Genomic DNA, 15,110 nt, shown 5'->3' with positions numbered 1-15,110 from the left:
ACATTTGAGAAACGCTGACCTAGACCAGCCCTGACAGGACTTTGTCCAACCTGACCTTAAAATCCTCTATGGATGGAGATTCCACAACCTCCCTAGGTAGCCTCTTCCTGTGCTTAGCTACCCTTAGCGTCAGTAAGCCTTTCCAAACATCTAACCTCAATCTTCCTGGCTGCAGATTAAGCCACTTCTTGTCCTTGTCATGGAGAACAACCGATCACCGTCCTCTTTATAACAACCTTGGACATATTTGAGGGCTGAGATCGTTTCCCCCCTCAGCCTTCTCTTCTCTAGATAAACATGCCCAGTTCTTTCAACCTTTCCGCAGAGGTCAGGTTCTGTTAACCTCCTCTCCTTTCTGCTGCTCTCCGCTGGACTCTCTCCAATTTGTTTGCAGTCTTTCTTCAAGCGTGTTGTCCAAAACTGGATGCGGAACTCCAGCGGTGGCCTCACCAGGGGTGAGTAGAGGGCAACCATTAACTCCCGCGTTGTCCATGCAACGCTATTGACTTCAGTGGAGCTACTCCAAATACACAACTGGATCAGAGGAGATCAGAATCTGTTCCAAAATCCTGAGACTGTCAGTTTACGACTACTTAGGCTATGTCTGTGTAACCCACACACCTCCTGGGTGTGGTGTTCTGCCCCACCTAGTGGTACTGAGACCACGTGGAGGTTAATGAGTCTGCTCTACAGCCTTAGAGAAGTGCCACAAGGCTTTTGGCTCATGCACTAAGCTCCAGAGGTCCCAGGTTCAATCCCACCCGCTGATGACCAGGGCCTGTCGGCGTTACATCTACACTAGAAGTGCTTGACCAGCATACTATACTCCCAGTGTGGACGCAGCTATGCTAGCAAAGCCGCAGTTCGTATGAGTGTCGTAAAACAACTACACTGGTAAAAGGGCAGGTTTGCGGCTATATCTACATTGTGCTGGCACGGCTCAGTCGGTCAGGGATCACACCTCTTTGCACCCCGACTGACACAGCTACACCTGCAGAAGGTTGTAGTGTAGACGTGGCTGTAGCCCTTGTCTACACACAGGTTTTGTACTGTTATCAATGTGAATTTTTTCCCCAACATAGTTTTACTGGTACAACCCTACATGTGGACATAATTATATCAGTATAAAGGTGCCTTCTACCAGTGTAGCTTATTCCTCTTCCCAGTCACTGTATGATATCCCAGTATAAACACATTTATACCGGCATAACTGTCCCAACACTAGTGGCTTGGTGCAACTTGTGTGTGGAGACAAGGCCCAATGCACTGGAAGGAAGCTGCTAATTCCTCAGAAGGTGACTCAGTATATCACAGGTCTCCTTGGAGGAGATGTACCTTGTAACCAACACTGGGCCATGTAAATGGCATCGCCCCAGTGAAGCTAGTAGACCTGTGCTGATTTACACTGGCCTTGTCTAAAAACTAGTTATAAGCAGGAATTTTTAGACTGATCAAGGAGCGGCTCCAGTTAGCGAAGCTCATAGGACGTCCCAAAATTAAAATAGGTCCCTGGTCCATTGTCCTTGGGTGAAATTCACCCTGGGCAGCCACCCAGCACATCTATCTGAGAACTTCACCAACACAATTTGATTTCATCCCCAGTCCCCACCTGAGCTATGGCAGTGCTATTAGCCCCATGGGAAACTGACGCTCGGGGAAGATTAAATGACTTGCCCAAGGTCACACAGGAATTCTGTGACTCAGCCAGGAACTGAGTCCAAGTCCAGTGCCCTATCCCCATCCTTCCTCCTGAAAAGAAGTGCTGAGCAGGTCTCGTACTGGTCCTCTGTCCAGGGCTGAATTCCATCACCTGAGGGGAGATCAGCCACATAACAAGCACTGCATTGTGACACTTGCATGGCTCCAGGGTGAGACATTCATATGCTTCAACGCCATCCTAAACAAATTCCACTTCCCTCCCTTCCTCCCCACAGGCTCCCAGTGAGTTATTACCAGGACGTTCTATTCCCCTGCAATGGGGCTCTTCCATCATTTTCTCTACTTTATCTTCCGGGCTCTTAACCCCAGCTCTTCTTTTCCTGAGCACACAAGAAACTCCTCCACAACATCTGATTTTTCCTTCACAACCAGGAGACTTTTATCCTTCTGCCGTCACCTAATCTCCTAAACTCTCTCTCCAAACTGAGCCCCAAGGCCTGGCTTCACATCAACACCCTTCGTCAGAACATTGGGAGAATGCAGAGAAAACACATCGCTGGCCACGTTCTGGACTCCGGTACATTGCTAGCTCAGAAGTTGACCCCCTAGTACAAGATCATCAGGACCTGCATAAAACTGCTGTCTCTGTTACCACAGTGCGCTGCTACCAGGTGGGCATTTCGAGGTCCTGAAAATTTGGGGTGAAATCCTGGCACCAGCGCAATCAATGGGAGTTCTGTCACTGACTTCGGCAAAGCCAGGAGGTTATCCTCAATCAGGTGCATGTTTCCCCTGAATGTTCCGCGGAGTGTTCATGAGCAGCGGGCACCCACAGCTAGCCCCTTGCAGAGTAACTAGTCCTAACTCATCCTGAGCGAGCTACCTTGCAGGACAACCCACACCTCTGATATGCTGAACTCCTTTGGACTTGCCTTTGAACCTTGCCTCTAGGTTTAAAGGAACCTTTGTACTGCATTCTGAGTGATCCTGAAACACGATTCTCCTGTATCTCACATCAGCCCTCTCATGGCTGTAACCCCATTGGCTGCTTTGGAGTTACTCCTTCTTTGCACCAGCGGGAGAAGAATCCGTCCCCCAGTCTCTACGAAAACATTTTTTCCCCCCTGAGTTTTGGGCTCCCTGATTTAATGAGGCTGAATCTCTGTGTCCATCAATTCCCCAGCTGGAAATTGCATGATAATACTTCCTTTCTCACCGTCTTTGTCTTGTCCTTTTATACCAGCAGGGACTGTCTCCTACTATGTGTATGTACCACGTGCCTAGTGTAACACCAACAGACCCCAGCTGTTGGTGGGTGGGATCGAACCTAGGATCTCTGGAGCTAAACACATGAGCCTCTACTGCATGGGCTAAAAGCCACCTGGCTCTTAGCCAACGCTGTAGCAGACTCGTTAATCTCTTGGTGGTCTAGGTACCACTAGAGGGGACAGCGCGTCACACCAAGCAGGCATGGGTTATGTACTTCCCCTAGCCGAGGAAGCAGACCCCAAGCTTCTGAGACTTCCCAGTTGATAGCCCAGACGAGGCCCCACTTGTAACACTGTCGGCAGGTGGGATCAAACCTGCGACCTCTGAAACTTACTGCATAAGCCTCTACTGCATGAGCTAAAAGCCACATGGCTCTTTGGTGGCTGTAGCAATCTCATTCACTCTAAGTGGTCTAGGTGCCACTAGAGAGGGACAGGGCCCCACACCCAGCAGGCATGGGTTACATTAGCACAAAGGGGCCCTGCTCTCAAATCGGGTCCTTTAAGGGCTACTGAAACATAAGTACAGAATGAGAGTGAGCTGCTAGTGTTTTATCTGGGGGGAAGGAAGGAATTGAAATGATGTTTTAAAGCCTTTTCAGAGAAATGATGGAAAATAAAATCCTACTAATGATCCAATTCTAAGTGTGACGATGCGGGTAAAGTCACGGAAAGATGCCCTCCCACGTCAGTTAGCCTTTGGCTTGACAGACACTCAGCAGCATGGACTTTTCTCATTACAGTAATTTCAGCAGCCAAAAAGGGGCCCCAGCTCTATTTGTAGAGTTTCTTAGCATTTCCACAAGGCAGTCATCATCCCTCCTATATAAAGGGAGTTTGTTGTGAAGGACGCACACCCACACTCACAACCCCAGGCATTTAGGACTATGCCCCAGTGACAGCAGTTCAGCAACACAAACAAAGCTACACTAAAAAAGATCTGGGGTGGGACGGGGGACACAAACACATTACAAAGCTGGGCAATCAGAGACTGCACCAAATCCATCCCTGGTGCAACCTCACTGCAGTCAACAGAGTTTACTCTGGAGCTTGATTCTGCCCACTAAGTCCTCACTGAACAAACTGAGGATAATCAGATGGGAATCGCTGCTAAAGTTTGCCAGAAGGGTTAGAGAGAAATCGGACAGATAAGAGGGATGGATGGAGTGTAAAGGACAGAGGTCAAAGAGCAAACGGTTAGCTCAGAGCTTGTTACTAGGCTGATCTCAATGGAGTTTGGCCGTTTAACACTTGTTAAAAGAGCCATAGAAGGCAAATTCCACCTCAGTGCAGCTTCCCAGAGCTCCAGCTAAGGGTAAGCCAGATTTCAACTCGCTTCACTGTGCAGGCTGCCAGAGACCATACTGCTCACAAACACTGTTGCTGTTTTCAGTTACTCGATCAAGAGAGTGTGCCATTGTATAAAAAACACCATGGAGAAATGTCTGCAAAATGCCGTCCCTAAACAAACTCAGTAGCAGCATTGTCAGCAACAGTATATTGATCCAGCATTGCTACATCTTGCGGTTTTATCGCAAGTCTCATTCGGTGTCTATTTTAAAGCTCCTGCTCTTGGAGTCATGTGATTATGTGAGAATCTCAAATTTTTTTTTTAAATGCAAGTAAGGTACTAACTCATGCATGCAGAGAAAAGCTTGAAAATGTGACCCCAAAGGTTCAAAACCTAGAAGGCAAACAGAACCCCCCTTTTTTTTAAAAAAAAGCCTCATGATTTTTAAGTCACTCATGATTTTTTTTGAGTTGGAGGGACAGATTTTTGAACACTTGAGTTCAACAAAATTGTTGCTCCTTGAGTGATCGATGCTTGGCATGTCACAAGTAGCAGATATTTTAATTAGTGATTGTACGATTCTTTTCCCTGATGCATATAGCAACTTCCTCCTTCAAAAAGAACATTTTTCTTCACTCCCATTTGGTACCAGGTTAGGAAGTCCTGAAATGCTGTCACTCCATTTCTCTCTTGCTCTTTCCCAAACCGGCCATAAAAACCCTCAGCACAAACCCCACCGGTGACCCTCACTTCCTATGTCAGACCAACATCCTGCAACGGAGATGCACTGGCATGGCCCCAAAACCCACAACTGGGCCAGGCGGCTCCAGCGACAGCAACCCTGCTAAGCAGTGGACTTTTTAAGAAGATGTGTTGAGGGGAGGACTGCACTCCTGTTCGCTGCTTGGCACGGCATGGGATTTTTCTTCCAGTCAATCAGCCAACCTCCAGGAGACCCACTGGGTCCACAGAGGAAGGCGGTGGACGATACTGCTCCACTTGGGAATGGGAGATGCATTGCCAAAGGAAAAGAGGCACTTTGACAGCTTGAAAGGCAACTTGACATTCAGCCAGACTGTTCATCACAAGCATGGAGAGGCAGCAGAAAGGGCTGATAAACAACCTAATAAGAGCCCATGGGAAGAGAGAAAGAGAGTCTATTTGTAAGGTTCTTGAAGCAAAGAGGCCAGGGGCCAGTGCTTTGGAGATTTCTCGGTCCTAAAACAGGCTGTTCCACATCCCATGCTTGACCTGAAGGAGGAGCTGCAGAAAGACATTCATGGGGAAGCAACACTAGCCTATATGCTGGATGGATGAGGAGAGTAAAGGTCAAAGGAGACCTCGTTTTCTGAAGACACCCTTGACCGTTGCAACCTCTTAATACTATAGTACAAGTAAGTGCAGAATAGTGAAATTCTCTCACCACATGGCAATGCTGGGCCACATTATCTCCACCACAGGATCAGGCTCTTCTATTTGCCTTCTCATCATCATACAAAAACAAGAGGATGGCAGCAAATTTAAAACTTGATTAAAGGAAATATTTTGCATATACAACATGTGGCTGGTTAGCCGGCGGAACTCATTGCCACAAGGTACCAGCGAGGTCCAGGGTTTAGCAGGATGCAAAAAAGGATAGGGCACTTGTATAGACAACTGGATAATGAGAACAGTCAGCGTTACATTACAGTAGAACCTCAAAGATATGAACACCAGAGTTCCGGACTTATTGGTCAACCAGACACCCTCTGGAACAAGAAGTAATCAGGCAGCCGCGGAGACAGACAGACAGACAGACACACAAAGCAAATACTTTATTGCCTCTGGGCTTTAGCTTGCTCCGGGCAGGGTCAGAGCTTCTGACCCTCGGGAGCACTGGGCTCAGGATTTTAGACCTGGGGGAGTGCTGGGGCTTGTGGCTTCAGCCCCATGGCTCCGTTCCCAGTTTCAGTCCTGTGGGGGGCACTGGGGCTTGGGGCTTTAGCTATGAGGGGAGCGCTGGTTTCAGCCCCAGCACTCCCCCTATAGCTAAAGGCCAGGCACCCCTCCCCTCACTCAAACCAAGAGCAGAGCCGTGGAGAGTCCCGAGCCCCGGTGTCCCCCAGGGCAAAAGCCAGGAATGGAGCTGCAGGGCTGAAGCCCTGAGCCCTGGTGCCCCCCGCAAGGCTGAAACTGGGAGAAGAGCTGTGGGGCTGAAGCCCCGAGCTCCTCCCAGATCTAAAGCCCAGAGCTCTGGTGCTCCCGAGGGTCAGAGGCCCTGACCCCGGCCACAGCCCTAACACATACCCCCACCCGTGGCTGCAGCCCCAACCCTCCATCTCCCTCCCCATGGATGACGGCTGTAATGTCTTGTTCGGAGTTAAGGACATTTCAGAGTTATGGATAACCTCCATTTCCGAGGTGTTCGTAACTCTGCGATTCTACTGTAATATTTTTTTGAAAAGTCGGGTGGGGGGGGGAGAGAAATATATGCAGCCTAGATGTAGCCATGATATAAATATCATGTGTATATATAAATAATCATATAAATATTCATGCTTCAGGGTACAAACCAGCTCCTAACTGATAGGGTTGGGAAGAAAATTCCCTACTGCAATTTATTCAATAATTGCCCATCTCTGAAGCATCTGGTACTAGTCACCGTCAGAGACAGGGATGCTGGATTAGATGGAGCACTAGGCTGACCTGGGATGACAACTGCTATGTTCCTATCATGTTGCAACATGATGTTAGCATGTCATCAGCAAGCTGCACGCAGGTAGCTCAGAACAGCAAATCAACGGTATTTTTCAAGAAGTTTTTTCTCTGCAACCCAAAAGAATTCCAGATTTAAAAAACAAAAACAAAACAAAAACTACAGCCAGGCTTTCAGGGCACATGAGAGATGTGCAAACAGCACTATAAAAGTCAAGGAGCGGGGCAATGACAACACTAGGAGCTCCCTACCCCCTCAGTAAGGAATCAGACCAGTGAACAGCGTTCATCATGACAGCAATTTCCGCCTTCATGGGCCAGAGCCATGAAATGACTTGGGAATCCAAGTGCTGTGAATCTGAAAGCGTTTCAGTCTATTCATGAGTGTTATCAGTTCGTGTCCCTGAAAAGCATGCATCACTGCAGGAAGTTCTTGAGACCCGATCTAAGTGGTGCCTACTTTCCACATCAACCCACAGTGGAAATTCTGAAAGCTATTCCCCACAGACATTTGTTAACGAGTAGCTTGGAAAACAAACCCCCAGAAAAGGAGAATAGGAGCCCAAATCTTTAACAAAATGTTTGGAGTGCTTAAAAAATATTTTTTTAAAAATCAAATCACAAATCCTGGGCCAAACCCTACCTGATATACTCACAAGTATCAGTCCCTCTGAGCCAGATTCGGATCTCAGTTACACCATTGTAAATCCAGAGCAACTGTATTGAAGGTACATTTGCAGCTGAACCTTTCAGCAAAGGCCAGTGGGGGATTTCTGCACCACCTCTAGCTAATACCATCACCCGGAGCATTCTAAGCGCCTGCTTGGCTCTCTCTTTGTCTATACTTAAGCCCCTTCATTTTTGGTTTAAACCAATTTTTACAAAAAAACCCAACAACCCCAGGTTTTACAAAAAGAATTGTTTCTTTTCTGATTTTCAACCTACTTTTGTATCATTCCAATATATTTTAAAAAAATCAATCGTTTTATTAGGGAAATACATCTCTCTCATGCAATGGATTGTTGTACAATAATACATTTTAGTCTGTGTGTATATGCAAAGCTGTCTGTTGAAATAAGGCTATGTATTAGGCTAGACGATACACACAACAAACAGGCATGCACACAACTCTGAAGTGCGTGCGCATCTGAATGTACTGATGAATATTACGCCCGCCCCGCACACATTTCAAGCTGTTAGCAGATAACGGTTTAAAGATCTGATACACTAACATGGGAAGAAAATGAAAATCTGTCTCAGAATACGTTTCAGAACACAAGGAAGTATTTAAAATTAAAAAAAAAACAGGCGAAAAGGATGAAGTCGAGTGTATGCGCTGCAAATGATGTGGCCCAATTATTAAATGTAAATATTTATAGGCTAATAGTTCTAAGTCTACAACAGTAAACTGTTTATTCAAATGAAAAGATTCATCAGGGGGATGAGAGATGTACTGTTTTCTTAAACTCAGAGGTGACACTTTGTTTTCAGTTCTGTTTTAGTTCTGCAGCAAACCACATTGAATTCCACTCATCAAAGCTACTGGAGACTTTTTCCCCCAAGCTGCCATCCACCAAAATAAACCCCGATATTTACCCAGAAAAATTATTAATTGTTTTTTCCACCTGTTTTCGTTGTTGTAGTAATAAACACCGATAAATTCCCAGGAAAATTAAATATAATAAAAACTGAAAACAAAAGGCCCTATCTGTACTGTACTGCAAGGTCTTTGCAGCAGAGACCACCAGAGTCTTTGTATATGTTGAGTGGATGCTGTTAGTAGTCAAATTATAATAGCTCATGACCGTTGATTTCCACCACTGGTGTTTGCAAGAGAGATCGTGAATCCCTTGTGAGAAGTGAGTGACAAGAGTAGCCCAGCTGACTTCAGCACGACTCCTTGGAGTCAGGGTCTCACAATCGGTCCTTAAGGGGTTTGTGAATGGTATTCTAGCCTCACCAAGAGAGATCCAAGCTGCGCTGCCCTCAGCTGTTCAATTGTAGTCCCTCTAGACCACGGAGTTTGGGCTGTGACTCCACGTCTGAGCTCTGGCTCAGCTGATGCTCCATGAGATGTTCGAGAGCACGTGAGTGAACAGGTCTTAGGGTATGTCTACCATGGGCGCCAATTTCTCCTGGTGCCAGTGGGTGCTCGTGCCCCCTCACCTCTGGCCCCGCCCCAACTCCATCCCCCTTCCCCAAAGTCCCCACCCCGGCCCCGCCTCTTCCCCACCTCCCCCCCTGAGTGGGCTATATCCTCGCTACTCCCCCCTCCCTCCCATAGCTGTTTCACAGCAGCAAGCACTGGGAGGAGAAGTGGGGAGGGCGCGCTCAGGGGAGGAGACGGAGGCGAGGCGGGGAGCTGCCGGTAGGTGCAGAGCACCCACCAATTTTTCCCTGTGGGTGCTCCAGCCCCGGAGCACCCAGGGAGTCGGACCCTAGGATGTCTACACTGCACAGTTAAGCCAGAGGCACTTTAAGCCCAGGCTAGCCAACCCAGCCGGGGGTATGGGTTAGAGCCTGAACTCCACTTTAACTCAGGTTGAAAGCCAACCATTTTGCAGTCAAGATAAGGGCTAAATCACTCAAGTGCTGATTGTCCTCTGGGGGGAGTTGTGGGAAGGGCATTGGAGGACTGACAAGTTCTTCAGTAACTGACATAACTTACAGGGAAGGAATCCTAGAGTGTCTCATCACAGACAGCCCTCCTGCAATCTGCCCCCCCCCCCCCCCCCCACACACACACACGGGTGAGGGTAGAAACACTGGGGACACAGTAATGCAGGTAGTACTTTGTGTAACCCACACACCTCCTGGGTGTGGTGTTCCGTCCCATCTAGTGGCACGGAGACCACTTAGCGAGAGATTAATGAGTCTGCTCTACAGACTTAGCTAAGGGCTATATGGCTTTTAGCTCATGCGGTAGAGGCTCATGCACTAAGCTTCAGAGGTACCAGGTTCAATCTTGCCCACCAACAACCAGGGACTGTCGGTGTTACAAGCAGGGGCTCATCCGGGATTTCAACTGGGAAGTGTCTGAACATGGACTTCCACGTAGGGGAAGTATGTAACCCACACACCTCCTGGGTGTGGTGTTTTGACCACTTTAGTGGTACCGAGACCACTTAGAGAGAGAGAGAGAATAATAAGTTTACAGCCTTAGCTAAGAGCCATGTGGCTTTTGGCTCATGCACTAAGCTTCAGCGGTCCCAGGTTCGATCCCACCCGACAACGACCGGGGTCTGTCATTCTTACATTTGCAGTGGGCATGCTCACACCTGAGTAAGGCTAACCAGGGTGCTCAGACCCTGGTGCCAGTCACCTGGGATAACTGTGCAGTGTAGATATAACCTTAGTCTGGAAAACTGGTACAGATGCTCAAAAACAGGGGCCATTGACGTGGGTAATATTTGCACCATGCATTTCTGGTTAGAAACCTTTTCCCAGCCACATCTCTCTCTGGAATTACACTGTTTCTTCAGATCCCAATGGGATCACAGCAGCTAACATTAACATTGGCAGGTTTCAGAGTAGCAGCCATGTTAGTCTGTATCACCAAAAGTATAGTACACCAGTATACCAAAAGTATATACACCAAAAGGAGTACTTGTGGCACCATAGAGACTAACAAATTTATTTGAGCATAAGCTTTCATGGGCTACCGCCCACTTCATTGGATGCATAGAATGGAACATATAGTAAGAAGATATTTATACAGGTGATTTATAGCAGGTGAACACGCCCCGGATGGTGTGGCTGATGTGATTAGGTCCTAGAGTGGTGTTCCCTGAATATGGGGACAGAGTTGGCATCGGGCTTGGTTGCCAGAATAGTTTCCTGGGTTAGTGTTTTTGCACTCTCACAGATCTTGGGAGACAGGCCAGTCCTCGCTTACAGACAGCCCCCCAACCTGAAGCAAATACTCACCAGCAACCACACACCACACAACAAAACCACTAACCCAGGAATCTATCCTGGCAACAAAGCCCAATGCCAACTCTGTTCACATATCTATTCAGGGAACACCATCATAGGTGTGTGTGTATATAAAGTCTGCTGCAGTTTCCACGATATACATCTGATGAAGTGAGCTGTAGCTCACGAAAGCTCATGCTCAAATAAATTGGTTAGTCTCTAAGGTGCCACAAGTACTCCTTTTCTTTTTGCGAATACAGACTAACACGGCTGTTCCTCTGAAACCTGTCATCATAGGACCTAATCACATCAGCCACACCATCCAGGGTTTGTTCACCTGTACATCTACCGATGTGATATATGCTGGCACATGATGGCAATGCCCCTCTGCCATGTACATTGGCCAAACTGGACAGTCTCTATGGAAAAGAATAAACAGACACAAATCTGACATCAGGAATCGTAACATTCAAAAACCAGTAGGAGAACATTTCAACCTCTCTAATCACTAGTGACAGACTTAAAGGTGGCAATTTTGCAACAGAAAAGCTTCAAAAGCTTCGGCTGCTGCAGGACGGGGACGACGAGACCTCATGTCAGACTCCAATGAGAAGCTGCTGAACTTGAGTTAATATGAAAACTAGATACCATTAACTTAGGTTTGAACAGAGACTGGGAATGTCTCGGTCATTATACTAACTGAATCTACTTCCCCATGTTAAGTATCCTCACACCTTCATGTCAACTGTCCGAAACGGGCCATCTTGATTATCACTTCAAAAGTTTCTGCCCCCCCTTCCCCCCCCGCTGATAATAGCTCCTCTTAATTAATTCACCTCTTACAGTTGGTATGGGTACTTCCACCTTTTCATGTTCTCTGTATGTATAAACATCTTCTTACTATATGTTCCATTCTATGCATCCGATGAAGTGGACTGTAGCCCACGAAAGCTTACGCTCAGATAAATTGGTTAGTCTCTAAGGTGCCACAGGTACTCCTGTTCTTTTTATTAACACTGGCCTTACCTTCTTGGAGGGCTCCGAGTTTCGAGACACTTCCTCATAGGCACCCACGTTCTCCCAGGTGGCGACGAAGGCATGGGTGGGAGCGAAGGCAGCTGCAGCTGCACTAGGAAATCCAGCATGGATAAGGCGAGCGGCCTGGCCCAGCACCTCGGTGGACTCATCCTCCCGGTAATAGATCTTCCCCCTCCCGCCGCTGGTGTCAATATCGGACATGAAGGGGGCGATCGCTGGGAAGTCAGTGGGGAAGTCATCGTCCACATACTGGGTTTCTCTGGGGAAATCCTGGGTGGAGATGATCCCATTGGTTCCTACCTACAAGAGACAGCAAACAACTCTGCTCAAAGCCCTCTCCACCATCTCGTCCACCCACACAGGACTCCTGTCAACAGGCAGCAACAGCTGCAGCGCAGAAAGATCCCATTCAGTGCAACACTCCCACCCTTCCTCTGCATCACCAGTTCCTCCCTCCGAGCCAAGTCCTTCCACCCACCCCATCCAGGGGCTTTCAGTCCAGCCGGGGCCCAGACACAAGGGACCTCACTTACCCAACATTACAGGGGGGGCAGGGGGGAAGGAGGGGGGACGACGACAAAGACTCAGCTTCCTCTCTTTCCTCTCCACCCATGTAAGCTCCATCCCCAGCTGGAGGCTCACTCCAGGCAACCCCCCACGCCAGGGGAAGCAGCTGGGCACAATGTTTTCCAGCACCATTAGCTAGACAGAGGGGTAGGAATAGCTAGGTGAAAGGGGAGCATGTAGGACAATCTACGGATGCACCAAGTTCTTAGCAACTTCTGAGACCAGGGCTGGACAAACTACGGCCAACGTCCAGCCCATCAGACCCTTTAATCTGGCCCTCAAGCTCCTGCTGGGGAGCGGGGTCGGGGGCTTGCCCTGCTCCATGCGTGCCGTGGCTCCGTGCAGCTACCGGGAAGCAGCAGCATCTCCCCCCTGTCTGGCTCCTATGTGTAGGGGAAGCCAGGGGGCTCCACACACTGCCCCTGCCCCAAGCGCCGGCTCTGCCGTTCCCATTGGCCAGGATCCACGGCCAATGGGAGGGACGGGGCGGCCCGCCATGCCATTTCCATACCCAGATGTGGCCCTCGGGCCAAAAAGTTTGCCCAGTCCCGGACCAATAACCCCGCTGCGGGCTGTTATTGGCCCTTCAGCTTTAGTTCTAGCCGCCGGGGGGGCTGTAGCCTGGGCGTGCCCGGGAGCCCCGGGGCGAGCGGCCGCGGGTTCGAGCCCGGGCCCGGGCGCTCAGCCCCGCGGCGGGCACTCACGTAGAGGTGGCTGAAGCGCGTCTCGTAGAAGAGCAGCGGCTTCCCGAGCGTCACCACGGCCGAGGTCTCGTCGTCCCCGTCCTGCAGCAGCCGATCGCCCCGGGGCGCCCCGAAGGGGAGCAGCTCCCGCCGGGGAAGCGCGACCGCCCAGCCCAGCAGCAGGCAGGGAACGAGCAGCGGCGGCAGCAGCGCGGGGAGCCCCATGCTGGGCCCTGGCGGGGCGGCGGCAGCGGCGGCCCGGGGCTGGCTCCCCTCCCGGGCGGCGGCAGGGGCAGGAATCTCCAGCCCAGGAGCCGCTTCCACCACGTCCGACCTGCGCTCCCGGCGCTGGCCGGGGCGGGGTCTCGGCTCTGCCCCAGCGCCGCCATTGGGCGCCCCGAGCCCGGCCAGCGGCCAATCGCGCCCGGCCCCAGAAACCGGAGCGGCGCCGCGGCTGGTTCTTGTGAAGCCCGGCGGTGCCCTGGGGTCCCCCCGCCCCGGCAGGAGCCTAGCGCCCCCCAGCCCCGCGTGTGGGGGACGCGGGGCCCCCGTTTGCCGGGGCTGGAGAAGCAGAACCCGGCCCCGCTGGTGCGCTGCACACTCCGGATTATGGGGGGGGAAAGGTCGGGGTTACGATCAACCCCTCTGTGTATGAGACCCCCCCCAGCTGTGGGGTGGTGGAGGGACTGAATCAGCCCCCTGGGGTGCTAAGGGCTGGACTGCTCACACCCCCGCCAGGGAGGGTGACCAGATGTCCCGATGTTATAGCGACAGTCCCGATATTTGGGGCTTTTTCTTATATAGGCTCCTATTACAACCCCCCACCCTCTGTCCCGATTTTTCACACTTGCTCTCTGGTCACCCTACTGCCACGGCCAGCCATGCACTGAGGGGCTGGTGTGCCAACGTGGCTCTGGTGTGGGGAGCCCTCTGGGCTGCTTTGGCCCCCCTGCGTTGACTGCCGGTGAGGTTCACTTTACTCCATCTCCCCCCAGGGGCAAGGCAATCCGAAGCTGCAAGGCTTGGAGGAAGGCTGGGCTGGTCTCTTGGCCAGCTGACGACAAGGAAACACACACACACGACTGTGAGTCCGTGGAGATTTTACGCTGGCGTTTTGCAAACCTACAGCATGCAGCTGGTTGCCCTTCCTTAGACCCCGCTCCGGCCCATCCCAACGGGGGTGCAGAAAGCCAGGGAAGCCACATCACTCAATCAAATGTTAGACAGCCAAGAGTTTCACCAGGGATGAGTCCTTCTGGGGGGGCCTCCATTTTTGGGTACCCAAGTTGATCCCCCATAAAGGAGATTTGCCAAAGGAGGAGTGCTCGGCACTCTCCAAGACACAGGCCCCTCTAAGGTGTCTCAACTTGGGCCCCCCAAAATGGAGGCAGCCAGTAGCGCCAGCCGCTTTTGAAAATCTTGGCCTGATTCTTTACCGGGCATGTTGTAAACCTTGATCTTCTCCAGCTAATAATCTGACTATACCTTTCACATTCCCTACTCATGCCCCTTTGGCCTGAAACATTGTATTATCTATGCACAAGCACCTACTGACATCCCTTTGGACCGAGCGGAGCTGGCATCCGGGGGGAGCAAGCGGAGTGGCTGGTGGGGCACAGAGCCAGCAGCTGGCACAGCAGCAAGAGGCTGAAGGAGTGACCAAGATGCCTTCTCCACCCCCTTGCCACCCCCCAAGGTGAACTCACACTAATGCCCTTCTGAAATCTGGGTCTTCACTGACCGAGGACAACAGCTGTGAGTGGGGTGCGGTAGAGGGAGAAGGGAGGGGCACATTAAAGAAACTTTTGGTTGTTGGACTTAAGAACCCGTGGCAAAAGACACTGCCCAGTGGATGGACTCTGGGTTGTGGGTTTTGTATTTCCAATAGCTAACACCGCAATCTTTGTCTGCTGGGCTTTAATTGTTTTAATAGTTCCGTCTTAACAAAGAGACATGCTTATTATCAACCACGTGTGTTCCTTTTGTTTGGTCCTG

The 15,110-nt window shown here is 50.3% G+C and overlaps 1 protein-coding gene across 1 annotated transcript in view; it reads right to left on the bottom strand.

The window, feature by feature from the left end:
- Positions 1-13,463, bottom strand: part of NID2 (nidogen 2) — a 54,186-nt gene extending 40,723 nt beyond the window's left edge. The window contains exons 1-2 of the mRNA XM_048852152.2: positions 13,137-13,463; positions 11,854-12,165 (exon numbers count right to left, since the gene is read on the bottom strand). Of these exons, the coding sequence (XP_048708109.2) occupies positions 11,854-12,165; positions 13,137-13,340 (516 nt within the window). The 5' untranslated portion in view covers positions 13,341-13,463. The remainder of the gene's footprint in view (positions 1-11,853; positions 12,166-13,136) is intronic.
- Between the last annotated feature and the right edge of the window lie 1,647 nt (positions 13,464-15,110).

This window comes from Caretta caretta, chromosome 6 (assembly GCF_965140235.1).
Source record: "Caretta caretta isolate rCarCar2 chromosome 6, rCarCar1.hap1, whole genome shotgun sequence".
Classification (NCBI taxonomy): domain Eukaryota; kingdom Metazoa; phylum Chordata; order Testudines; family Cheloniidae; genus Caretta; species Caretta caretta.
The sequence above is the reverse complement of the archived record's forward strand: the minus strand, read 5'-3'. Positions and strand labels throughout refer to the sequence as shown.